Here is a 23,015-nt window from a genome sequence, read left to right as displayed (position 1 = left end):
TGCACGGGCGAAAAGGCCGTTCGTAGAATGCGAGGAGGCCATTGGGTCGAGAAGAGTGTAGAGAGGTAAGGAAAAGGACGTATTGAAGATTATGGCGAACCAAACGCCGTGATGAGCGAGGCGAGGCACCCGTGGACGCTAAGGTGGGAAAGCAAGGGTCCGGCACTTGCCAAGACTGACAAGCCGTCCATGTCGAATCGCGACGGGAGTGAACTTTGTTCCCTTTTCCACAATATCCTCTTGCCGTTGTGTAGACCCAGCAGCGTTGAACGTTTCCTTCCACCCTGTATCCTAGTCGCACACCAGATTCAGCATGCACAAGTAGTGCGCCGCTTGTGCTCTCAATTGTGCTCCAACTGCCATCCCTCGTTTCCACCGCCGCCGATATCTAAAAGTGGCCTCTCCCTGGCCGCTCCCACTCGCACCACCACAATGCATTTCGCGATGCCCCCACGAAAGACGTCGCGGCCACCGCCATATGCTGCACGGCAACAGAGCGGCCTACGATTGCCCCCGGCGCTGAAGAATCTGTTGCGACGAGACAAGCTGCGGGTGGTAATAGTAGCCATGTTAGGATTCCTCTCCGTGTACTGGTTACTGGGAAAGCTGGGCGGCAGCAGCGACTCGAATGCACCAAACCTACCGAAGGTTGCTATTGGAAGTGGAGCGCCAGTGGTGATAGTCACAGTACTGGACCCCAAGGCGAATCCAGAATGGGTAGCGAAGATCAAGCAAAACCGCGAGGGGTATGCTAAGAGGCACGGTATGGCTACAATCTCTACTCACACTGGAGGACACGTGATTGACAATACACAGGCTACAAGACCTTCTTCCCCTACAACGACCAATACCCCCTCGGCAACTCACCTCTCACATGGGCACGCGTCCCCGCCATGCGCCATGCCATGACCATCCACCCAGGTTCGACTTTCTTCTGGTACCTGGACCACAATGCCATCATCACGAACCCCACCATCCCAATCCACACGTCTCTTCTCACCCCCGCGAAGCTCGAGTCCACCATGATCACGAATGCGCCTGTCGTGCCACCAGACAGTGTGATCAAAACATTCGGCAATCTCAAGGGCGACCGCATAGATCTTGTCATCGCTCAAGATAAAGACGGCCTGGCGCCGAACAGCTTCATCGTCAGGAATGGGGAGTGGGCCAAGTACTTTTTAGACGTCTGGTTTGACCCCATCTACCGGAGCTACAACTTCCAGAAGGCCGAGTTCCATGCGCTGGAGCATATCGTGCAGTACGTGTCAGACGCTCTAAGACTGTAGGCATGAGTGACTAACAACCAATAGATGGCATGGTACCATCCTCGCCAAACTCGCGATGGTCCCGCAGAACCTCATCAACTCGTACGCCAACGGCCCCGCAGCCCCTGAGAACGGCATACACAAGCAAGGCGATCTCGTCGCAAACTTCCCCGGCTGCGACAAGGACGGTCGCGACTGCGCGAAGGAACACCAGCCGTTTTTCGACGCTTTGGAGAGGGCATAGAGCCCCGCGTCAGCACCGTGAGCTGGAAGCCCATGGGCAACGACGAAGCAACCTCGAGGGACAACTCAGGGGACATCTGGAGCATTCATGGCGATTCAGGCGAAACGGCGTTGGGACTTACTTTTACTGCGCATCATACGTGTCCAGGCGGGCGACCAAAGATATGGGGAATGAAACGCATAACGGCGTCATGTTGTACAACTATGTTCAAATGCGAAAAATCCGATATTGGCTGGTAGGGTTTGACACAACCATATATACAAAGGTCCCTAATGTTACATGTTTGTTTACACAACGTATTCCATCTACGATGCACCACAAGGCTTCCGCTGTCGCTTTACACTGACCATACTCCGCCGCGGTCTGACCTTCCTCTCCCTACTGCTGATCTGCTTCGGCCCACTAACCGTACTCGCACACATCGGGCGCCTCGCACCCACAAACTTGCCTAGCGGACTGAACACCTCGATCTCAGGATAATCGTCTTCCCACTCGGCCATCTGATCACCGCTTGCATTCCAATCCTCGTCGCCAAATTCCTCTTCCAGCACCTCATCCACGTGTCTCCCCTCCTCCTCCGCCCGCGCAATCGCCGCGAACTTGCGCGTCTTGCGCGCCGCCTCGGCTGCTTGCTGCGCCTGCTTCTGCTTCTGCAAAGCGTTCGGGTCTTTTTTGACCATACCGGGTGCTTTCCAGCCCTGCGGGCGACGCGTCTGGCAGCTGACTTCGAGCCAGCCGACGCCCTCGACGAGGATGTCTGTGCTCCAGATGCGGAAGGGGAGGTTTTCGGGCTTCATTTTGCCGGCGACGGAGGATGTCACGGGCCCGGCGAGCTGTTTGGTGACGTCCCATTTGAGCTGGAATGTACCTGCGGACTGCATCTTGTCGCCGACGTTGGGGGCAAGGATGGGGGGCACTTGCAGTTGGCGGTCGGAGGTTTGGTGCTGGAAGTCGCGGGCTTTTTCGGTGCGGGTAACGTGTGCGTGGATGGGGACGAAGGGGTGGATGAGGAAGACGAGGTCTTCAGTGACGGGCGTAAGGCGGAGGAGACCGCCGCCGAGGATGAGGGATTGACCGGGCTTGAGGGTGTGTCTTTGGGCGGTGATGCGGTTTTCCATAACGAGGTCGTCGTGGGAGGCGGGTTGGACAAAGGTTTCGAGACCGGGAGATGTGCGCGCGAGGCCGGGGAGGTCGATGAGTTCGCCTTTGTTGCGGCCGAAGGGGATACGGATGGGAGAAGCGGTGGTGCCTGGGAGAGAGGAGGCGACGGGGAGAACAGGATACAGCGTGAACGGTTGTGCTGGAGGAAGGAGAGCGTCCGGATCGTCGTTGTAGTCTTCGATATCATCTTCTTCAGGCGGTTGATGGGTATGTTCTTGGCGTTGCTTTGCGAGACGTTCAGTCTCGGCGTCTTCTTCAGCGAGTTCTCGCTGGACCCGGGTGAGGTCCTCGAGTGATTTCGCGCTGCTGAGCATCTCCTCACGCTCAGCCGCGGTACGGATCTTGCGAATCTCCTGAAAGTCGGCGCCTCTACCCTTGGGGAAGACTGCTTCAAAAAGATTGGACTTTCCAACGTTGACTTTGCCGACCATCCAGCCCGCACCGCCGCGCTCCCAGATGTCCTCCTTGATCTGCTTCGTCCACCAACCTCGTTTGGCGCTGACAAGACGGACATTGCCCAGACGCGCCAACTTGTTTTCTCTGCCTAGGGCATCACGAAGTACGTCTTTGATGTAGGGCATCAGCGCATCCACTTGCTCCTTCTTGGGTGCTAGCAGATCTGCTCTTGTGACGATGAAGCTGATCTCTGCGATCCTATCGTTGGCTACCCAACCCTTGTGTTTCGCTCGCCGGTTCTGCGTTCGCAGCTTCGGTATTCGTAGAGACGACTGGAGACGAGGGACGAGAGATAGCGGGAAATCTGCGGCGTCGACGACATGGTAGATGTGATTCAGTCGATGCGGAGACTCAAAGATGGTCTGCTGAATCGCTTCGACAGTGGGGTGGTGTATGGGTGATCCGACCCGGTGGTGGATCAGATTGTGGCAGCGGTCGCATACCGGTGTCGCTGACTGCTCATCTTCCAGACTCGTTGTGTCGACACCATTTCTTGACGCGCCGAGTTCCTCTTTCGACACGCCAAGTTCTCGCAGTACAGTAGAGTCTAAGCTTTCTAGCGCTTTTGCATACACAGCGTCCTCTTCACTGGCTTCTTGTTTTCTGTCTGAGTTCCATCCCAGGTACTCCTGTACCACTTTCCTGTCCACATTATAGAACCCAGCCTCATTCTTGTCGAAGACCTGACTAGGCGCACCGCATCCTGGACAAGCCCGTGGGAGCGATCTTCCACTTATTGGTGCATTATCTTGTGGTGTGTCTGTGGGCTGACTTTCAGTAGCGTCGGCTGGAGGGATGGCAGCTGTGGCGTGTTGTCGCGCTCGACCGAGGGTTGAGAATTTCTTCGAGCGCTTGGGGGTTGGCGCATGGCGGTGAGGTATGGCTACCGGTGGCCTGAGGAGCGCAGGACAGAGAAAGGCAGGTACTGAAAATGCATGAACATCGTGATCAAGTAGCGTCTTTGCCCGGCGAAACGCAGGTCGCATACTGTAGTAGATGACACTTTGCCTGCACTGACCGCAGCACTCTTCCAGATGTACTCGGCTAAACAAGGGTTGCGTGCACGTGGGTGACGTTTGCAGTGTATCAAAGTCTGGTCGACTTTTTTTGGTGACAGCGGAATTAAGCGGAAGTAGCAGTGATTCGCAACATTCTTCTATATTTCGACAGCATGGGCTGTAGACATTCAAAACATCGCGCAATCTATCTTTTCATGAGTAGTATGCAGTCCGGATACCGTCAGCTCATCTATAGCACGCAGACTTCGTTGTGAAGCAGCGTGACTACCTCCCGATGATGCTAGGCTACATAGACTAGCTTCCCCATGGTGCACGTGCCACGCAGTCAAGCTCTCGAGTCCCGGGCCACTGGAGTCGTACAAACAGCCACTGGCTTCATTGGCTACTCTGGGACAATTTATACTCAGACCACCTAGGCAGCTTCCACTTTGATCGACCAAGCTCTGTCTCCATCATTCCTCCACCCTCCTCCGCAATTGACCATCTCCTTTGCACACACATTCGCCATGCTCGCCTCAAGAACCGCACTGCGTCAAGCAGCCACCAAGCACATCTCCGTCAAGGGCAGCGTCCGAGCTGTCTCAGTATGGTCGCAGATCGCTCAGGGACCTCCGGTGAGTGCAACAGGGCATTGCGCTGTCCATAACTCACACAATATACTAATTACCGCTTAGGATGTATGTATACCGTCGAGACTCCACACTGACTCTTGCTCACCGCCACCCCGCATAGGCCATTCTGGGTATTACCGAAGCCTTCAAGGCCGACAGCAACCCCAAGAAGATCAACCTGGGTTTGTAGATGACATGTCCAGCTTGAGAGACGCCAATTGACTCGTACAGGTGTTGGTGCGTACCGCGATGACAAGGGCAAGCCCTATGTGCTCCCTTCAGTCAAGCAAGCCGAGAAGAAGATCATCGAAGCGAACCTCGACAAGGAGTACGCTGGCATCACCGGTGTCCCCAACTTCACCAAGGCTGCCCTTAAGCTCGCATATGGCGCCGACTCTGCTCCTCTCAGCGAAGACCGCATCGCCGTCACCCAGACCATCTCCGGCACCGGTGCCCTCCGCATTGGCGGTGCCTTCCTCGAGCGTCACTACCCCGGCGCGAAGGCCATCTACATCCCCACTCCCTCGTGGGCCAACCACAATGCCGTCTTCAAGGACTCTGGCCTGAAGGTCGAGAAGTACAGGTACTACAACAAGGATACCATCGGCCTCGACTTCGATGGAATGGTTGCAGACATCAAGGCCATGCCCAAGGGCAGCATTATCCTGCTCCACGCCTGCGCTCACAACCCAACCGGTGTCGACCCTACTGAGGACCAGTGGGTCAAGATTGCCGATGCTGTAAAGGCAGGCGACCACTTTCCCTTCTTCGACATGGCCTACCAGGGCTTTGCCAGTGGCGACACCAACAAGGATGCCTTTGCGCTCCGTCACTTCATTAAGGAGGGTCTTTACCCTGTCCTGTGCCAGTCCTTCGCCAAGAACATGGTAAGCATAGCCTCGCTCAAAGTGTTGTTCTCACTGACGAACGTTTCAGGGTCTCTACGGAGAGCGTGTTGGTGCCTTCTCCGTCGTCTGCGAATCAGCGGATGAGAAGAAGCGTGTCGACTCTCAGATCAAGATCCTTGTGCGCCCACTATACTCCAACCCTCCTGTACACGGCGCCCGCATCGCTTCTGAGATCCTCAACGACCCCTCATTGAACAAGCAGTGGCTTGGTGAGGTCAAGGGCATGGCTGACCGCATCATCACCATGCGTGCTCTGCTGAAGGAGAACCTCGAGAAGCTCGGCAGCAAGCATGACTGGAGCCACATCACCTCGCAGATTGGCATGTTCGCGTACACTGGACTCAAGCCTGAGCAGATGGATGCTCTGGCTAAGGAGGTAAGTGACAGGAAAACCGTGTACTTTTCATCTCACTAACTTACTCATCAGCACTCTGTCTACGCCACCAAGGACGGCCGTATCTCCGTTGCCGGCATCACCAGCGAGAACGTTGGTCGTCTCGCCGAGGCCATCTACAAGGTCAAGGGCTAGGCTATTGGTACTGGCGTTGACTTTCTCTTCCCCGACGATTGAAATGAAATCAGCACGACACAGCATAGCAGTAGACTGTACTATATTACAACGGAGGCTAGATTGCATTACAAACCTAGTCGACGCGAACATAATAAAGTCTGGCGCTACGGCACTCCCAAAAGTTTTAGTCGATCGCGCAGCCCACGTTCGGCTCTCGGCACTGCAACCAGGTTCGGCAACGTCCTCCTGGTTCTCGTGAAGTGTTTCGACCCTTGTTACAAGCTGCACGATCTCCACACCCCACATCGCGACAGTCATAAAACGAAAAGTTAACGATTCATGCTGAGCAGATCACTTCCTACACAGATATAGCACGTAGTCTACTACACTACATGCTAATCAAGCGGTCGATGGCGTGACCCTTGTTTTAAAAGCAACTGAGTGCTGAGATCGTTGAGGTTTCTGTACATGGACTTGACTCTGACTGCGAGGGAAATCAGCGTAAGAACGTAATACTTGCGTAAGAAAACTGATCGTGCGATCTAGTGTTTGTCAGTGTCATATCCTTGGCATGCTGCTCGTGACAGTGGTAACCACATTTCCGGGTACGACTACAGCTGCAGAGGCTTCAGACCGAGGGCACACAATTGCTGCGATTCACGGGCCTTCTACGACCCTGCAGTTTGGATCACGGACGTCGATCCCAACTGCCTCAGGCAAGAAGTCCTAGCATGCACCCATGTCGACTGCGGGAGGGCATTGATAGCCTGTTGGTCGGAGGAGGCCGGATGAACGCTATTCACCCGCTTGTGCTGCATGTTGCAGGTTTTACGTCCGAAAAAGCGAGCGATGGTGGGAAGATGCCTGCCGCCTACGCCCGGAGGGATGCTGTTTGCACCCTGTGTCGAACGGCAGACATGGACAAGATATGTCTGCTGCTTGGTGTTCGTCTCGCGGGTGGCTGGAAGCTGTTGAGTGAGGACAATTTGAGGCTTCATGTTGACCGCGAATGTGCTAGCGGCGTTGGACGGCCCTGGTGACGCAGGGTACTTTTACCCTGCAAGATGACGATGGTGCGGCTGCTAAGAATGACGTAGCGTCATCATCCAAAAGCAACCCCCATAAATGCGTCGTCTAACATCCCTCCTTGACCTTTGAACAGCGAAAATCACCATTTTCGAACGCTTCTAGACCCGCTTGGCGTGCGGTGCCCGTCTTCATTCCACGCATTCCTGCACGTTCTGTTGGCAGAACAAAGCATTACGAGGGACAATCTTCCAGCACGCACCCAAAAGGGTCCACGAAGCTAGGTTCACCAGCCGCAGAGGTAACCACGGCGCGGGCAAGACGCCAGGTCAGACATGACTCCACATGTCACTGGGTGTTGCCTTTGGCCGGACTGCTCAAGGTGCGAGGGGTCGTGGTCATGGTGGCCGTCGCCTGTCAGCCGGCGGTGGGAGGTCCAGCAGCGGCTTCGGGGAGGGATGATCAACAGCGAGTGATGGCTGTCGATTGACGTCGAGGTATCCACCCACATATAGTCAGCCTTATTCTCTGGCTCGTCGCCGCGTGCCCCTCTTCCGCAGTGATGCAAACAACCGCCCGCTCTGCTTCTTAGACCACAACAGCACAGCACATTTGAGCGATTCTCCTCCCGTGAGCGTCGCAGCCCCAGCACTCGTACTCTATTCCCATCAGACGTCGCCATTACCCAGTCTCCATCGTACCATTTTGCCGTGAGTGGATTAGCTGCCGCCGCAAGAAATTCGGCAACTGACTCCGAGGATTCTGCAGGCTTGACGCGAGCCGTGGGGAGCTAACATATTGCTTAGCAGCAGACAAACGAAACATAACCACAGGTCAGCCATCCCATCTGCATCTGCGTTCGACAACCATCTTTCTGTTTCAGGACAGCCTCGACACGTCAACGGCTCTCACATCTCGGCGGGCCGGCCCTTTCGTCATAATCTAACCAAATTGAGCGCATCAGTGAAGTGCAGGACCCGGCCGGAAACTTACTCGGACAACCTAGGCGCGCGAAAATAACCGGTCGTGCTCAACTTGGTCTGCGTCCTTGCGACACCGAGCATACGAAGGGTGTCGCCTGTGTCTCAGCGCGCAGAGCTATTGTGTTGTTCCAGCTTGCAGTGCTGTTTCTAAGCCATGTCGGTTAGCGACGACAAGGTTTGTGTGCCCCTCCTCCACTCGCGGGCTCGCATCGCGCCTTCTGGGTCTCTCCACGACGTCCACGGGTGTCGCAAGCCGCCCATGTGCATCCTATTCCTTCAGACACACCAGCATCATTGCGCGCCTACGCACCTTACCCTAAACTAACGTATCGCGACAGAACGGCGTCGAGGGCATCATGTCGATCCCCGGTGCGGAGGACACCATCGACCCTGCGACGTTTGAGCAGATCCTCGAGATGGACGAGGACGAGGTCGACCGCGAATTCAGCAAAAGCATCGTCTTCGACTTCTTTGGCCAGGCAGACAGCACATTTGCCAAGATGGACACAAGCCTGTGAGTGCATTCATTCGCCCCCCGCATGCGACCCTGCTGACACGGCCCAGTGAGAAGGAAGAGGAAGACTACCTCAAGACGCTGAGCGAGCTCGGCCACTTCCTCAAGGGCTCCTCCGCCACGCTCGGCCTCACCAAAGTCAAGGACTCGTGCGAGAAGATCCAGCACTACGGCTCCCTCAAGGATGACGCAGGCACAGAGGACATCACCGAGAAGGAGGCCAAAGAGAAGCTTGCCATCATCATCAAGCAGGCCAAGGAGGAGTTCACTGAGGTCAAGGACGTGCTCAAGGAGTTCTACAAGGACACGCCATAAGCCGCCCACCGCGCACAAGGGCCCTATCGGTATGCGACGGCCCATACGTCATGAGCGCTGGCCGACGGTGTGGGTTCCGGCAGCACGCGCGAGCACGCACGCCGTCAAGGGGAGCGGCATGCGACACGGCGTCCTGCGCAGCGACCGCATCTTGCCGCCCAGCGAGTCACGAGTTTCCTTCGTCTATGACACCGCCTCTGTTCTCTAGGGACATTCGTAAGAATACCGTCATGATTTGCGGGGACGGATTCCATAGCCAGCCTAGAACATGCCTCACTTCTCCTCCAGTTTTGAATAGACTTTTTTGAGCGTATCACAAAAGCATGAACTACCCCACCGCTGTCTCGTGCCATGGAATGTTCTTCAGCCCTACACGATGATCTTGGGCCCGGGAGTATGTGAAGCGATTGGGACGGCGCCCTGTCAGAAACATCCCCACTACAAGGGGCGACGTCATTCACTAGCCTAAACGCAGTTGCAGCATTTGTTGGCACGCAACTGGCATTAACAAGCACTGTCATTTGATGCGCCGCCACTGCTAATATCTACCCAAACACTCGTACACCATCTTTCCAAGCACCAGCCACTGCTGCACCTTGACTCGCCCAACGTCTTCGCTTGTGGCTTGCATGCTTGTCCCGACGCGTCGAGCCGCGCTTACACCAATCGTCCATCACGCAGTTATCTTAACAACGGTCACGAGTCTCAATTCCCGTTGCTTGCACGACCGTCTGCATCCCTCGCACATCATCAACAAAGACTTTACCACTCCACTTGCACAACGAGCGACCCACTTATCTTCGGCCCGATCCCACGCCACATCGTCGATCATGGGCAAGAAGAAGGCGAATGGCGAGTACAACGACTTCGTAGATGGCGAGAAGCTGCGTGATAACACGGAGATTCGAACTTCGCTGCAAGGCACTTCCACTACAAATGCTTCGCCTTCGCCGATAGCAATAGGCCATGACCAGAAAGGGAGCAAGAAGCTTGGCAACAGCAAAGGAGCTTCAAAGAGGCCGCGATTAACCCACTTCCTATGTTTACCTCTGGTCACAGATGCCAATAGACATCAACTTCAGAGTGGGTTGCAGACTCTCAAGGGCGATCTCGAAAGAGACCCCTTAGTTCCAGCAAAAGCAGTGCGACCACCCGGTACTCTGCATCTTACACTGGGTGTTATGAGCTTCGACAATGCTCAATTAGAAGAAGCGAAGCAGTTCCTACAAGAGCTTCATCTGCACAGAATCCTGCGAGACCTCACACAGCGGAAAGTCGCAGAACAAGCTGCCGAAGACGGCGCGATATCCGAGAACCTCAACGCAGCCGCCATGCCCGACACAGACTCGTTGACCATCAACTTAGAAGCACTAACACCCATGCAGTCGCCGCAAAACACAAGCATACTTTACGCGACCCCAACAGACTCACATCAGAGACTGGTCCCATTCGCAAAGTTACTGCGGAAAGAGTTTATAAACAACGGCTTCATGATCGAAGACTCCCGGCCCTTGAAACTCCACGCTACCATCATTAACACCATCTACGCCAAGTCCAGCGCACGCCGAGGACGCAAAAGCCATGTGAAAGAGACACTGAAGCACATTGAGCATAAAATTTCTCCACATCACCACGATGGTTCGGCGGCGGATTCTGGCGAAGACGATCCGTCAAGGAGTGAAGGCCACGGTCCCGATGCAAAAGACCGGATGCGCTTCGATGCCCGGGATTTGATCGACAAGTACAAGGACTTTACCTGGGCTGAGGAAGTGAGGATAGATAGAGTGCAGATATGCAAGATGGGCGCGAAGAAGATATGGAGTGGGGGAAATGAGGGCGAGGGTGAGGTGGTCGATGAGCAGTATGAGGTCGTGTTTGAGAAGGGGATATTTGAGTAGATTCGTGGGCTGCGGTAAGCGCTGGAAGTTTGTAGAAGTGAAGTGAGATAATTGAATGAATACATGATTGAGGTCACGGACGTGGTAAACGGATATCGTGGCTGGCAATTCACGTGTGCGCTAGTGCGTTGGTGGTTCATATGGTTTTCTCGATTATGAGTGCTGCTCTTACTTTCTTGCACTGAAATTCGACACGGCACGATTTGGCTACCTGGATTACCAAGATACTAGTCCTACTTGCGAGGTATGTCTTACGCTGATTATACGTCGCTTCGGGATACTGAATGACTCTTGAGATTCTGGAGCACTGACTGTGCGACACTACAGTTAGCTTTATCTGCGCTGACCGCACGGGTACCCACGTCTAGGCATTTCGGTACATGACGCTTGAGCTCTGCTTGTTGTATATCTATATCTGCAAGGTACGTCTTCTACAACAGTCGGCGCGACGAGGCTGATGTTTTTATAGTATCGAAGTACGGTGGTTGAGTACAGATTTCTCTCGACTAGACGCACGACCACTTTCTCTCAAGTCGTTTGGTCCACGCCGCTTGTACTGTGCTGTAGTAGTCTTACACCTGCATCTTTTCAAGGTATGTGTCACCTATTTTTCAAGACGAATTGTACTTATTTCGAACGGACACAGCATTCTAGGGTATCACACGACGTTTACACGGAGACAGCTTTGAGAACAGTTCACCAGTCAGCGAAAGCGCAATGGTATCTACGCTCGCCGAATTACCTGTAGAACTGCTCAATGTAATCATCCACGAGCTACCCAACATCGGGCCAACAAATGCGAAGTATCGGGATGACCTCATGAACCTACGTCTAGTTTGCCAGACGATCGAAACCAAAACACGGAGACGCTTTTTGCGTGAATTTTGCCGAGGTGTGAAGATAGATGTACCTTATCGAGAAGTCAAAGAAGATGGCGAGTACTATCCGGACATGTACGATAACCCCGAATTTCAAGAATTTGTTCAAGCGTACACGATCTGCCTCGCTCAACTCGATCTCTCGCCAGAGGATGTTGGTGCATGGACGCATTTCACCGAGTTCATCATGGACGATAGTCTCAAGGGAGAATTCGATCGACACCTCAAACACTGCGCGAACTTGGAGACGCTGCACCTATGCGGCCCGCCTCTCCCTTCGGGTATATCGTTGGAACTCCAGGAAAAGATCAATCTTGCTTGGCAGAAGGCGTTCAGAGACATACTCACGACTGCATTCTCAGATGAAGGACTTCGGTTGAAAGTTCTGATGTTGGGCGTCGGCGGCCCTCAAGCACTACCAATACCAACATATATGTTCCAAGGAATACCAAAAACCTCAAAGTTTCTCTCCAAGCTGGATAAGCTTACTCTGGCAACGATCATCGACGAAGATGCCCTTGAGCCTGTACAACACCCGAGTACAGGAGATGCAACTCGCACATTTGACGACTTCTTGGCTCTGGCGCCCAAAGTAAGGTTCCTGGAATATCGAGGAGGACTGGGCGATCCTCTGGTATCCAAATATCCAGGATTAGACAGCCTTCCCAGAAACTTACTACCACGATGGGCGCTTACGAAGATTGTTCTTGCAGGCCTTGCCATTAGCGAGACGTTACTCGCTGAGAACCTCCTCACGTTGAGCGCTACTTTGAAAGAAATTGGCCTGAGGAATATCAATCTGACATCCGGCACCTGGATCCCGCTCCTCAGGATGATGAGAGCCAACCTCCAACTCACTTACCTTGCAATAGAGGATTTATATCAAGGGGACCGAAGGCTCGGGCTTTACTTGGTGAACAAAGAGCGACCATTGATCATCGATTCAGAGACAGCGCGAGCACGCGATGACGACTGGAACTGCGCTGTTGCGAAATTGTCATGCAAGAGGGGCCCTCCAGACGATGCGTATAAGGCTGCAGAGGCAGAGTTGGAAGAACTTCTTGCTGATGATTGGGTTTGGTTGTTGCGCGACTTTTATAATGAGTATCGTATCACGCTGGACGCAGAAGAAGGGGACGATGTCACTGCGTGGGTTTCGTCCATTGAGCACGTTCACGAACTTTGGAGGTTCTGACGTATGTGAAGGATATACCTGTTATTTCAAATGTTCCATACTACTCGCCGTTCTCGGTGCCATTCAATACGACCATTTTTACACTCAATATTCCCACTTTTGCAATCTCACGTATTCACATCCACTGGCCCTCGAACATCCGAGATTGGCTTGTTTACATTGCACTTCACGTGCGCACTAGTGCGTTCGCCCGTGATAGAATATAAGCTTGGCCTCTCGTTCATGACTTTTTAGACGTCGCACTGGCGCGCAGCAATTAATCATTAGCGTGTTTGAAGTATAGGACCTACTCAGGATGTACAATGAATAGACTCGTTAGTTTTGTGTTACAGCACTGACACCTTGCAGATTACATCATGTACCATGCACTTGGCTAGAGTCGAGATGCATACCACAATGTCTATCGATAGAATTCACTGAAGCATCAGGTAACACACGAATGTGTTGATATTTTGTCCTGGAGGCTCGATAGATTTGGGCGCTCGGCAGCGATCGGACCTTGCGGTCACATGTAGAAGCCAGACAGACGTCATTTCAAAACCGATGTGACTCTTGCCAATTGTACATCAAAGCTGTCGGAGTTCCGGGTTGAACACAGCCGCTCTTTCCTCTCTCCACACTCCACTTGAAAACTGGCGCGCCCGACCACAACAAACTTCTTCCTTGCTCTCACCTTCCGCTCACCACTCTATTATTTCGCGCTAACATCATAAAGTAAGCTCACGAATTGTCTAGTAGAATCAGAAATTGAGCGAGGTATGTTTTGCGTGATCGCTTTCGCTTTGCAACACTCACTGATGTCAAGGAAGACCTGCTTCAGACACTTCACATGATACACGCGGCGCGAGCCTTGGAACTTCTGCTACATTCAGACACACTGTATACACAATGTCGCCCGCACTACTCGACATCTCCAACGAGCTGCTGGATATTGTCATCGATGGACTACCTGAACATCACATTACCAAGCACTTCAAACGAGAAGACGTCAAACAGCTTCGTCTAGTTTGTCAAGAGCTCGAGAAGAGAACCCGTATACGTTTTGGGAAGGAGTTCTTCTTTCGCCTGGTTGCGAGGATCGTTCCTGGAGGTTTCGACACTGCACACCATATCCTCGACGATGCGATATTCCGTGAATCTGTCTGCAGTCTCGACATTGAAATTGGTCCGAAACTCCCGCCGTTACAATTTGATCGGGTTCTGCCCTCACGGAACGTTGATTAGGTACCTACGTACGCCTACATCATCAAGGGGACTTTTGCAGCAGACTTTGCAAGAGTAGTGACACATCCTCCTTCAAGTCTGAAGTCTCTCAGCATCAAGAGCCCATGTGCACCTGAAGGAGCAAGCATAAAGATTTTCAAGATGATCCATCATGGATTTTACAAAGTGATCACAGACTTTTTGCAGGCTATTTCTTCATCAAAGGAACTGCAACTTGACAATTTGAGCCTAGGCTGCGGTTACGTTCCAGGGAAACAAATACCTGCAGTTCCAATGGCCTTAGATCTATTGTTGCGTATGTCAGCAAGCGCGACTGTATTTGCTGAGCTTGATCAGCTGAGCTTAAAGAGCGTCTTCCATGGGATCCATCATCGTTCTTCATTACTATCCGGCACCATAGTTCCAACCATAAATTGGCTGGATCTCCTTACTATCGCACCCAAACTGAGAGACTTGGAGTACGACGGGAGAGGCAGTATGTTCCCCGGAATGTACAGCATCCCATCAAGTCTACGCGATCATCCAACACTTCAGCGCCTCTCGCTCGGGGATTTGGCCCTCACCAAAAATGTCCTCGTAGAAGGCTTGGAAAGATGCCACGCGACTCTGACGATACTGTGTCTCGCAGATATTCGATTGGCCCAAGGTACATGGCGCGAAGTCTTCCACTACCTGCGGGAATATATGTATCTTGGATTTGTCGAACTCATGGATCTCGAGCAAGCAGAGCTCTATGTATCTCTTGAGCCGATCATCCGACAGCGACCGACCGTGGTAGACCTGGAGAATATGACGGATTTTGGGCCCTGGGAAAATGCAATACTGGCGATGCGACCACCGCCGATGGTTGAGGCAGACGATGAGGCGGCACGAGGCAAGGAGCTAGAGGAACTCCTTGCCGACGACTGGATCTTGGTTGTGCATAACACTAGAGGGATGAGGATCGTCGAGTTGGACGATGAACAGGGAGACAATTTGGACGAATGGCTGGCTATTTTAGAGGCCCAGCATCAATTGATATGAGACACAGGTGGATGTCTTGGAGGAGCGCGTGTGAGTAGGAGTATTTCTGTAAGAACCGCTAAAAAATTCATCATTGACAACACTGCTGTGGTCACCATACAAATCAATGCGACGTAGGTGAAAATTGACTAGTCATGACATACCGTCAGCCAAGAAGCACCAGTCAGATCCCACGGAGCGACATGAAGCACTTCTTCAGACACGTTTTAAACGAGTGCTTCATTGCGGTATTTTGGTATATCCACCACTCCCACCCTCCTTATACGTCTCCCCAACCCATCCGGAGCTCAGCTGCAGGCAGGCTGTTGCAGACTTCCATCTATTCTCTATGCCGAGTTGCACCACCGCTTCGTCTCGCCTCGTCGTTGTTGTGTATGATTCCTCAAATGCTAACGAAGAAGCTCTTCTCCCCCTCCTGCGGCTCCACCCACGCTCTCTTAAGAATCGGATCCGCACAACTAATCCTGATCCTCTCAGGCGTCGCCGGACTCTGCAAATGCAGCACGCTGTTTTCTCCAAACTGCGCTCGCGCCGCCTTGAGCGCGTCGCGGATCGCGAAGAAGACACAGCTGCCCATGAATAAGGGCGGTTCGCCTGTGAAATAATCAGTGTCTCTCCCGCAAAAACGTGACAGGGGAAGATGACGTACCAACACCCCTACTTCTCTGAATCGTCCTCAAATTCTCCCACTCGACATCCTTCAACAGACTCACATTAAAGATCTGCGGAATATCCCTGAACCCAGGAATTTTATAATTCCCTGGTCCTTTGGTGAAGATGCCTCCACTGCCGCGATGCCACAGCATCTCCTCAGTCGTAAAGAGTCCCTGGCCCTGGACAAACGCGCCTTCAATCTGGCCGTAGTCAATCGCGGGATTAATACTGCGCCCCACATCCATTTTGATATCCGCGCGGCGCACGGTGAAGTCGCCGGTCAGCGTGTCGATTTCGACCTCGGCGGCGGCCACGCCTTGCGTGAAGTAGAAGAACATCTGGCCAGTGTTGGCGCCCCAGACGTAGCCGATGTCAGGTGTCTTGTAGAAGCCTTGGGCAGAGAGATTGCAGCGGTCGAAGTAGGCCATGTGTGCAATGTCCTTCATGCTCGCGTCTTTGCCGAGTTTCTCGCGGTACGGTGCGAGGCGCGAGTTGAGCTGTTCGCACGCGTTCCAGATGGCGTAGCCGTTGAGGTCAGAACTAGCGGACGCAGCGGTGGACGACGCATTCGCCACAGTATTAGTAGCGGTTTCGGAAATAAACACGTTGGATAAGGGTACGTTGAGGGCCTCAGCGGCGATTTGCGTCATCTTGGTGTGCAGGCCCTGTCCCATTTCCGTGCCGCCGTGGGCGACAAGGACGGAGCCATCGTGGTAGATGTGGACGAGGGCGCCGGCTTGATTGAGGAAGAGGGCGGTGAAGGAGATGCCGAATTTGGTGGGCACAATAGCGAGGCCGCGCTTGTTCCATTTGTGGATTTTGTTCCACTCTGTGATGGCGGCGCGGCGCTCGGAGTAGGCGGATTCGGATTGGACTTGCTTGTACATGAGTGGGACGTACCAGTCCTTGAGTTCTTGGTTGAAGTGCGTGATCATGTTGGTCTCGGGGCTGTACATGTTGATTTCTCGCATTCTCTCAGCGGGGATGTTGAGCTGGTCTGCGATCTCTTCGATGTACGTCTCTGCGATGAACAAGCCTTGAGGACCGCCAAAGCCGCGGAAAGCAGTGTTGGAGACGGTGTTGGTCTTTGCAACACGGCCACGGACATGGATGTTGGGGATAGAGTAGACACCGTCAATGTGCGAAAGCGAGCGCTCGACGACCGCACCGGAGAGGTCCTGTGACCACCCACCGTTGCAAAAGACATCAGCATCGAGGGCTTGGATTTTGCCGTCCTTGTTGACAGCAACCTTCCAGCGAGCCAGGAAAGGATGGCGTTGACCAGAAGTAGCAATATCCTCATCCCGATTCAACATGCATCGAACAGGTCGACGGACCTTATTCGCCGCGCACGCTACAATACCAGCAAGCTGAATCGAACGCGTCTCCTTACCACCAAAACCTCCACCCATACGCTTCACGCGGGTGACGATCTTGTTAGCCGCAACACCCACCACCTTGGCGACATAAGCCTGCGTCTCAGCCGGATTCTGCGTACTGCTGAAGATCTCCATTTCGCCATCTTCCGGCTTAGGAACCGCCAAACACGCATTCGTCTCGAGGTAGAAATGCTCCTGGCCGCCCATGCGCGCGGTACCAGTGAAGACATGATCCGCCTCGGCGAACGCCTTCTCCGTGTCTCCCTTCTGGATGTGACGGAAGTGCTGGAAATAGCTCTCGTGCTCGATGGCCTCTTCGATGGTGAATATCGCCGGGAGTTCTTCGTACTCGATCTTGACGGCGCGGGCGGCTTGCTCGGCGTGTTTCGCAGTGTCTGCCAGTACCATGCCGATCGGCTGGCCGACGGTGAAGACTTCGTCGACGGCGAAGAAGGTCTCGTCGCAGGCTGGAGCGCCCCACCAATTTGCCTCGGGAGACGCGACGTCGTTGTGGTCGACATAGGATACTACGCCAGGCTCGTTGAGCGCTGGTTCCGCATCCACCCTGAGAATCTTCGCATGCGCTTTTGTCGACAGCACCAAGCATCCATAGAGCTCGTTCCTCTGCAGCGGGATGTCGTCCGTATACTGCGCCTCGCCAGTACACTGCTTCATCGCGGCGACGTGATTCTTACTTTGTCCCACCTCTTTCTGCTTATACGCCTCAGCCGCCTTGCCATCTTTCTCGCCCTTGCTGATATCGCGCTCGATCTCGCCGATCGCCTGCGTGTCAATCTCCACTTCTTCTGCGTGTAGTTCCGCGAGCACTTCGTGGTAGAACTTGTAGAAGAAGCTGAGCGCCAGGGATTTGCGGTATGTCGCCATGCCGCCGGGTACGCCAAAGCGGAGGTCAAAGTCTTCTTCGAGCTTGTCCATGACGCCTTCGAGGGTTTGAAGGTCTGTGAACTTCTTGCCTTTGAGGAAGGCCATGGCTTTCTTCGCGCCGATGGTGGTTGGGGCCATGCCGCCATAGACTAGGTCGACGCTCTCGACGGTGTGTGCATCGTCTAGGGAGATGCGGAGCGCAGCGTTCACAATGGCAATGTCGTCGTCCTTGCGCTTAGACTGCTTGTACGCGCGGATGAACTCGCCCTTTTCTCTTGCAACTGGTATCCTCAATCCGGCAATAATCGCATCAGGAGGCAGAGCTGTTTGTCTGTATCCCTTGAAGAAAGTCGCCATAGGAATCTCCGTCGTCTCTTTCAAGCTCTTCGCCAACAGCGTACTATTCGTCGCCACAAACACCGGATTAAGATCTGAAATCGGACTCGCCGTCGCCAGATTACCAGCCGGCGTGCCAACATTCCTAATCTGCCTTCCAGCGAAGTACCGAATTTGCTTTAGGATCATGGCAAACGGCTGACCCCTGATTCTGCCGTAGTGCTTGACTGCATCTTCACAAATTTGCTCGAGATCCGTCAACACCACGTTTCCACCAATCTCCAGATGATCCTCATGGAACGTGAATTGCCTTAGTTCCGCGATGTCACCCACGAAGACCGACGCGTTGTAGTTCATGCCCTTGAACTTGATCTCAATCTGCGTCTCCGTCGAACCTCCAATGAGTTTCGCAGACGGATACGCGCTCTTGATCTCCAGCAACTGCTCCACCGTCATCGGCCTAAACCACTTCTTCCTTTTATTGCCAAACGCGAGAGGCTTGAATTCATGTTTCCGTAATTGTGGCGGGAAGATGAGCTCGGTATCTGGGTTATATTCGATGAAGCCAGGAGGAGTAAACCGCTTGATGGGCTGATCGTCTGCGCCATCACTCTTACAACACCCATCTCCATTTGCGCCCTTCTTCTCCATGCAGCATCCACTCCCGCCATTTGCCGACGCTTTGCCACACCCACTCTTCACACTGAAACTCTGCGCGGCGTCTAATATCGGTCTATATCCTGTACATCTGCAAAGGTTTCCATCGAAGGCTTCTTCAACCTCGTGTTCGGTCGGGACGTCCGTGTTACGTAGGAGAGCATAGAGACTCATGACGATGCCTAGATCCCCACCGTCAATAACTCCCCCCATCTCATCTAACAGCAAACAAACTTACCCGGCGTGCAAAACCCACACTGACTCCCATTCCCCTTCCGCAATCCTCTCCTGCGCTGGATGCGGCTTCTTGACATTCCCAATCCCTTCTACCGTGATGACATGCTTGCCATCCACACTGACCAGCGGCGCTAGACATGCGTTCACAGATGCGTGATAGATCTTCTTCGTGGTGGGATTCAGCTGCGACACGACGACAGTACAGGCTCCGCAGCCTCCCTCCGCGCATCCCAACTTCGTGCCCGTGAGCCCAATGCCCCTTAGATACTCGAGCAGCGTGACTTCCGGGTCCGCAGCGTCGAGCGTGACTTTTGTGCCATTGAGGTAGAAGCGTAGCGTGTCGTCGTAGGAAGCTGTAATGTCGGCGAGTGAGCGTGTGGCGGAGGCAGGGACAGCAGGTTCGGGCACGACGAGACCTGGAGCCATTGTGTTGGGTTGTACAAGAAAAGAAGATTCACAAAAGTCTAAAGTTCAAAGTTGAAAAGACTGCGAACACAACCAGAAATTCTTTCGCCACAAGCTACCAAAGTACACACACGGAAGGAATGTCAGAAGACCTGGTTCAAGCTTGCTCACGACCCTTTCATTGTGGAGAAATGCGAGCGAGCGGAGTAAACTAAGTATCAAGGAGATCTGAACCGCGGCACTAGATTTCTGGAAAAGCAAGTCGACGAATCACGACCAACATGTTGTGTCTTATCTGACGGCGCGCGCCAGATGCTGTCGTTCCGTGTGCAGGAGCTCGCCGATGGCCGTTAGTTTGTTCGCGGCTTTTGCCCCTCCTCCCGTGCCCCACCTGCTGCGTGCGATGCTAGCGTCTGGGGCACGTGAGACCGGTTCTTGGAGGCGAGGGCCGCGCATGTGTAGGGACATGGCGGTAGCCGTCTGCTGGAACAAGCACTGTAGTACTATGGTATCACGCAAAGGTAGACATTGATGTTTTAAGTAGGGATTAGTTTGCTATGGTGCTTACAAGATAGACATGATGGACTGGACGAGAGGGCCAAACTGAGTGCCATGTACTTGCCCGAAAGAATCCATTGTTAGCCCCCAGGAATGTCCAGCGCCAATCCTCCTGTTCTCGCCCAGAGAACGTTAGCCTTGATTTGCTGAAACGTATAATGTGCTTTTGATGTAAAAAATCCGTGATTGTCCGGGAAAAGAGTCAAAGTATGTTCTTTGAAAGTGTCGTATTGAAACAATGGTGTCGAAATAGAAGAACAAAGACGTGCAGCTCGACGCAATAAGCTCGACTACCCCAGCAGAGATGAAAAGTACGGTCACAATCTATGCCCGATGGCTTAAGATGTAGTCGAAGATTGTCTACCAGCATCGCAGGGTGTAGTCACTAGTCGAGAAGACGATGGAAGCTCAAGCGAGAAGCATGTCAAGCAGATGAAGCAGTGACGGCGGCAGAGGTATTGCATAGGCGAGACGAGGCCAATTAATGGGTATGTCGGGGTCCGAGATATAGCATCGCTTGGCATCGCACTCAAGTTCATCGATCAATCAAAGTGAGCCCGTCATAGCGCAGATTAAGAAATCGAGGATCGTCCAGGTTTTCGTCATGTCATGCCACGCGCAGCAAGGGTCCAACAGCGGTCATGCAAGCAAGCAAGCATCAATCGACGAAGTCTCAGCAGCATGCTCAACGTCAAAGCGGACACGCGACAGTCTAAGGTCCCGGCTGGGGTTGCCCTCCTTGCGGCTGTTGTTGGGCGATCGAAGCATACCACATGGCGAGATAGTTCTGGTAACCACCATAGACGGCATAAGGGTCAGCAGCTGCACCGCCAGCAGGATTGGCAGCAGCAGCAGGCTGTGCAGCTGGCGCGCCGCCACCAGCATAGCCGTTCTGTGGAGCCTGAGCCTGTTGTGAGTAGTTGTTATCATAACCACCGTTAGCATTGCCGTTGCCGTTGTCACGTCGACGAGCTGTTATTCTTCTCGCGCTGAATGATGTTAGTTGACGCAAAAAGTAATGTCAGGCAGAAATAACGTACCACTTGAGTCGACCTTCTCCCAGATGGCACGTTTGGCATCATCAATAGATTGACGAGATCCAACTAGACCGATCTCACGCTCAATATCGGCGCCAGAAGCTTGAGAGACATTGATCATTGCATCCGGTTTCTGATTGCATTTGCTTGATGGTTTCACCGCCTTCATGTATGTTATGTCATCGAGCAGTTGTGGGAGGAGAGCTATTTCGTACCTTTACCGATGATCATGCCAACAGCGTCTGAAGGGACCAACATGCTATCATTGATCTTGTTACCAGCGCCGGCTGCGGCACCAGCTCCGGCTCCGCTGTACGGATCAAAGTTATCACGTCTGCCTGCCTGCTGCTGAGGTGCAGCTTGCTGAGGTTGCGCCGATCCATCCATTTGCTTCGTGTCACTGTCGACAATCTCCATGATCAACTCTTTAGCATGGGCAGCAGCGGCAGGGCTTCCAATGAGGTTCACAGGGCGAAGTCCGTTCACGCTCTTGTTCTCACCGACGATATTCACGTGGCAACCACTGCGCTCCTGCAGATCACGGATGGTCTCGCCGCCACGGCCGATGATAAGACCAACAGTACGATCAGGCACCATGATTTGGGACGATTGTTCACCTTCGCGAAGAGCAGGCTGTTGCTGACCGACAGGCTTTGCGCCAGGCTTTGAATTGCGGCCAGTCTCACGAGCAGGGTTACCGCCATTCTCTTCAATGATGCGGTTTATCTCTCGCTTGGCGCTGATGCGCGCGCTGGGTTGGCCAGTGATGCGACACTGACGCTGCGGACCGGCCTCAGGGCCGTTGATGAATTGGATCCTAGTATTTGACTCCTGTTCAATGCGACGAAGACTCTCACCTTGACGTCCTATCACAAGGCCAACGAGCGAAGAATCAATGAGAATCACCTCAGAGTTGTCATTGGGAGGGGAGGTACGACCACCATACTGCTGGTTCGTCGGAGAAAAGGTCTCACGTCTAGGAGGGGATCGGGAGCGTTCACGTGCGTAGCCACCGCCTCGACGTTCATCACGGCGCTCGTCGCGGTAAGGGTTGTAGCCCTCACGCGCGCCATCTCGGCGCTGGGGCGAACGTGACCGTGACCTGGAGCGCCTGTATGGTCGGCCGCCCAGTCGGGGATCTTCTTGATGAGCTGTCATAGGGTAAGTCTGCGAGGGGTTACCAATACCAGCCCACGGGTCTGTACCTGGACGGGGGTCGAAGGCAAGACCCTTCTGCGCTGCAAAACCGCGCGCTTTCGCGAGCGCATCTTGGATGCTAACAGAGCCGGAGCTGACAGGCTTGATTGCGCTGAGGTCGAGGCTACCGGAGTGTGTGGGCTGGGGGAAGTTGTAGCCAGGCATAGCGGGAGGAGACGCGGCGGGGATCGCGCCTGGGTAGCCTGGAGGCATTTGCTGCTGCTGCTGCATTTGCGGCGGCGGCGGGTGCTGCGCGGGCGGGGCTTGTTGTGGTGTCTGGGATGGGGTGCCGTGTCCTCCAGCAGCTAGATGGCAGTCAGTATGTTGTGTAAAAATGAGCGACAACAACAATGCGCCTACCCAGTGCCGCGAGAATGGCGTTTAGGTCGGGTCCCGGGGCAGCCATGGCGTCTGCGCTGTGCGACAACCTGAGGAGTGA

The 23,015-nt window shown here is 53.7% G+C and overlaps 11 protein-coding genes across 11 annotated transcripts; 6 read left to right on the top strand and 5 right to left on the bottom strand.

The window, feature by feature from the left end:
- Positions 1 to 567: 567 nt before the first annotated feature.
- Positions 568 to 1,509, top strand: SNOG_07517 (hypothetical protein; the record flags this gene model as incomplete). Its single annotated transcript, XM_001797799.1, has 3 exons — positions 568 to 763; positions 817 to 1,258; positions 1,311 to 1,509. 3 exons carry the CDS (start codon positions 568 to 570, stop codon positions 1,507 to 1,509), a joined length of 837 nt encoding a protein of 278 aa, XP_001797851.1.
- A 378-nt stretch (positions 1,510 to 1,887) lies between these two features.
- On the bottom strand, positions 1,888 to 3,994 carry SNOG_07516 (hypothetical protein; the record flags this gene model as incomplete). The annotated part of the gene is made up of 3 exons (XM_001797798.1): positions 1,888 to 1,898; positions 1,922 to 3,809; positions 3,899 to 3,994. The coding sequence occupies 3 exons, from the start codon at positions 3,992 to 3,994 to the stop codon at positions 1,888 to 1,890; spliced, it is 1,995 nt and encodes a 664-aa protein (XP_001797850.1).
- A 587-nt stretch (positions 3,995 to 4,581) lies between these two features.
- On the top strand, positions 4,582 to 6,356 carry SNOG_07515 (hypothetical protein). The gene is made up of 5 exons (XM_001797797.1): positions 4,582 to 4,763; positions 4,878 to 4,938; positions 4,988 to 5,643; positions 5,693 to 6,040; positions 6,092 to 6,356. Exons 3-5 carry the CDS (start codon positions 5,380 to 5,382, stop codon positions 6,191 to 6,193), a joined length of 714 nt encoding a protein of 237 aa, XP_001797849.1. The 5' UTR covers positions 4,582 to 4,763; positions 4,878 to 4,938; positions 4,988 to 5,379; the 3' UTR covers positions 6,194 to 6,356.
- A 487-nt stretch (positions 6,357 to 6,843) lies between these two features.
- On the bottom strand, positions 6,844 to 7,173 carry SNOG_07514 (hypothetical protein; the record flags this gene model as incomplete). Its single annotated transcript, XM_001797796.1, has 1 exon — positions 6,844 to 7,173. One exon carries the CDS (start codon positions 7,171 to 7,173, stop codon positions 6,844 to 6,846), a length of 330 nt encoding a protein of 109 aa, XP_001797848.1.
- Positions 7,174 to 8,307: 1,134 nt separating this feature from the next.
- On the top strand, positions 8,308 to 9,299 carry SNOG_07513 (hypothetical protein). The gene is made up of 3 exons (XM_001797795.1): positions 8,308 to 8,359; positions 8,523 to 8,698; positions 8,749 to 9,299. Exons 1-3 carry the CDS (start codon positions 8,339 to 8,341, stop codon positions 9,011 to 9,013), a joined length of 462 nt encoding a protein of 153 aa, XP_001797847.1. The 5' UTR covers positions 8,308 to 8,338; the 3' UTR covers positions 9,014 to 9,299.
- A 544-nt stretch (positions 9,300 to 9,843) lies between these two features.
- Positions 9,844 to 10,911, top strand: SNOG_07512 (hypothetical protein; the record flags this gene model as incomplete). The annotated part of the gene is made up of 1 exon (XM_001797794.1): positions 9,844 to 10,911. The coding sequence occupies one exon, from the start codon at positions 9,844 to 9,846 to the stop codon at positions 10,909 to 10,911; it is 1,068 nt and encodes a 355-aa protein (XP_001797846.1).
- A 717-nt stretch (positions 10,912 to 11,628) lies between these two features.
- On the top strand, positions 11,629 to 12,984 carry SNOG_07511 (hypothetical protein; the record flags this gene model as incomplete). The annotated part of the gene is made up of 1 exon (XM_001797793.1): positions 11,629 to 12,984. One exon carries the CDS (start codon positions 11,629 to 11,631, stop codon positions 12,982 to 12,984), a length of 1,356 nt encoding a protein of 451 aa, XP_001797845.1.
- An 888-nt stretch (positions 12,985 to 13,872) lies between these two features.
- SNOG_07510 (hypothetical protein) lies at positions 13,873 to 15,231 on the top strand (the record flags this gene model as incomplete). The annotated part of the gene is made up of 3 exons (XM_001797792.1): positions 13,873 to 14,199; positions 14,236 to 14,503; positions 14,609 to 15,231. The coding sequence occupies 3 exons, from the start codon at positions 13,873 to 13,875 to the stop codon at positions 15,229 to 15,231; spliced, it is 1,218 nt and encodes a 405-aa protein (XP_001797844.1).
- A 382-nt stretch (positions 15,232 to 15,613) lies between these two features.
- SNOG_07509 (hypothetical protein) lies at positions 15,614 to 19,805 on the bottom strand (the record flags this gene model as incomplete). Its single annotated transcript, XM_001797791.1, has 3 exons — positions 15,614 to 15,825; positions 15,881 to 19,188; positions 19,381 to 19,805. The coding sequence occupies 3 exons, from the start codon at positions 19,803 to 19,805 to the stop codon at positions 15,614 to 15,616; spliced, it is 3,945 nt and encodes a 1,314-aa protein (XP_001797843.1).
- A 385-nt stretch (positions 19,806 to 20,190) lies between these two features.
- On the bottom strand, positions 20,191 to 20,420 carry SNOG_07508 (hypothetical protein; the record flags this gene model as incomplete). The annotated part of the gene is made up of 2 exons (XM_001797790.1): positions 20,191 to 20,287; positions 20,353 to 20,420. The coding sequence occupies 2 exons, from the start codon at positions 20,418 to 20,420 to the stop codon at positions 20,191 to 20,193; spliced, it is 165 nt and encodes a 54-aa protein (XP_001797842.1).
- A 561-nt stretch (positions 20,421 to 20,981) lies between these two features.
- Positions 20,982 to 22,982, bottom strand: SNOG_07507 (hypothetical protein; the record flags this gene model as incomplete). The annotated part of the gene is made up of 6 exons (XM_001797789.1): positions 20,982 to 21,087; positions 21,113 to 21,314; positions 21,383 to 21,481; positions 21,595 to 22,530; positions 22,585 to 22,881; positions 22,937 to 22,982. The coding sequence occupies 6 exons, from the start codon at positions 22,980 to 22,982 to the stop codon at positions 20,982 to 20,984; spliced, it is 1,686 nt and encodes a 561-aa protein (XP_001797841.1).
- Positions 22,983 to 23,015: the final 33 nt, after the last annotated feature.

Source organism: Parastagonospora nodorum, assembly GCF_000146915.1.
Source record: "Parastagonospora nodorum SN15 chromosome Unknown scaffold_11, whole genome shotgun sequence".
In the NCBI taxonomy this organism is placed as follows: domain Eukaryota; kingdom Fungi; phylum Ascomycota; class Dothideomycetes; order Pleosporales; family Phaeosphaeriaceae; genus Parastagonospora; species Parastagonospora nodorum.
Note: the sequence above shows the minus strand (reverse complement) of the source record. Positions and strands in the feature narration are given on the sequence as shown.

Coding starts and splice junctions, on each gene's coding strand:
- SNOG_07515 (XM_001797797.1), top strand. CDS start 5,380: ATGGTTGCAGACATCAAGGCCATGCCCAAGGGCAGCATTATCCTGCTC. Junction 5,644..5,692: donor AGTCCTTCGCCAAGAACATG/GTAAGCATAGCC, acceptor CGAACGTTTCAG/GGTCTCTACGGAGAGCGTGT. Junction 6,041..6,091: donor TGGATGCTCTGGCTAAGGAG/GTAAGTGACAGG, acceptor CTTACTCATCAG/CACTCTGTCTACGCCACCAA.
- SNOG_07513 (XM_001797795.1), top strand. CDS start 8,339: ATGTCGGTTAGCGACGACAAG. Junction 8,360..8,522: donor TGTCGGTTAGCGACGACAAG/GTTTGTGTGCCC, acceptor GTATCGCGACAG/AACGGCGTCGAGGGCATCAT. Junction 8,699..8,748: donor GCCAAGATGGACACAAGCCT/GTGAGTGCATTC, acceptor GACACGGCCCAG/TGAGAAGGAAGAGGAAGACT.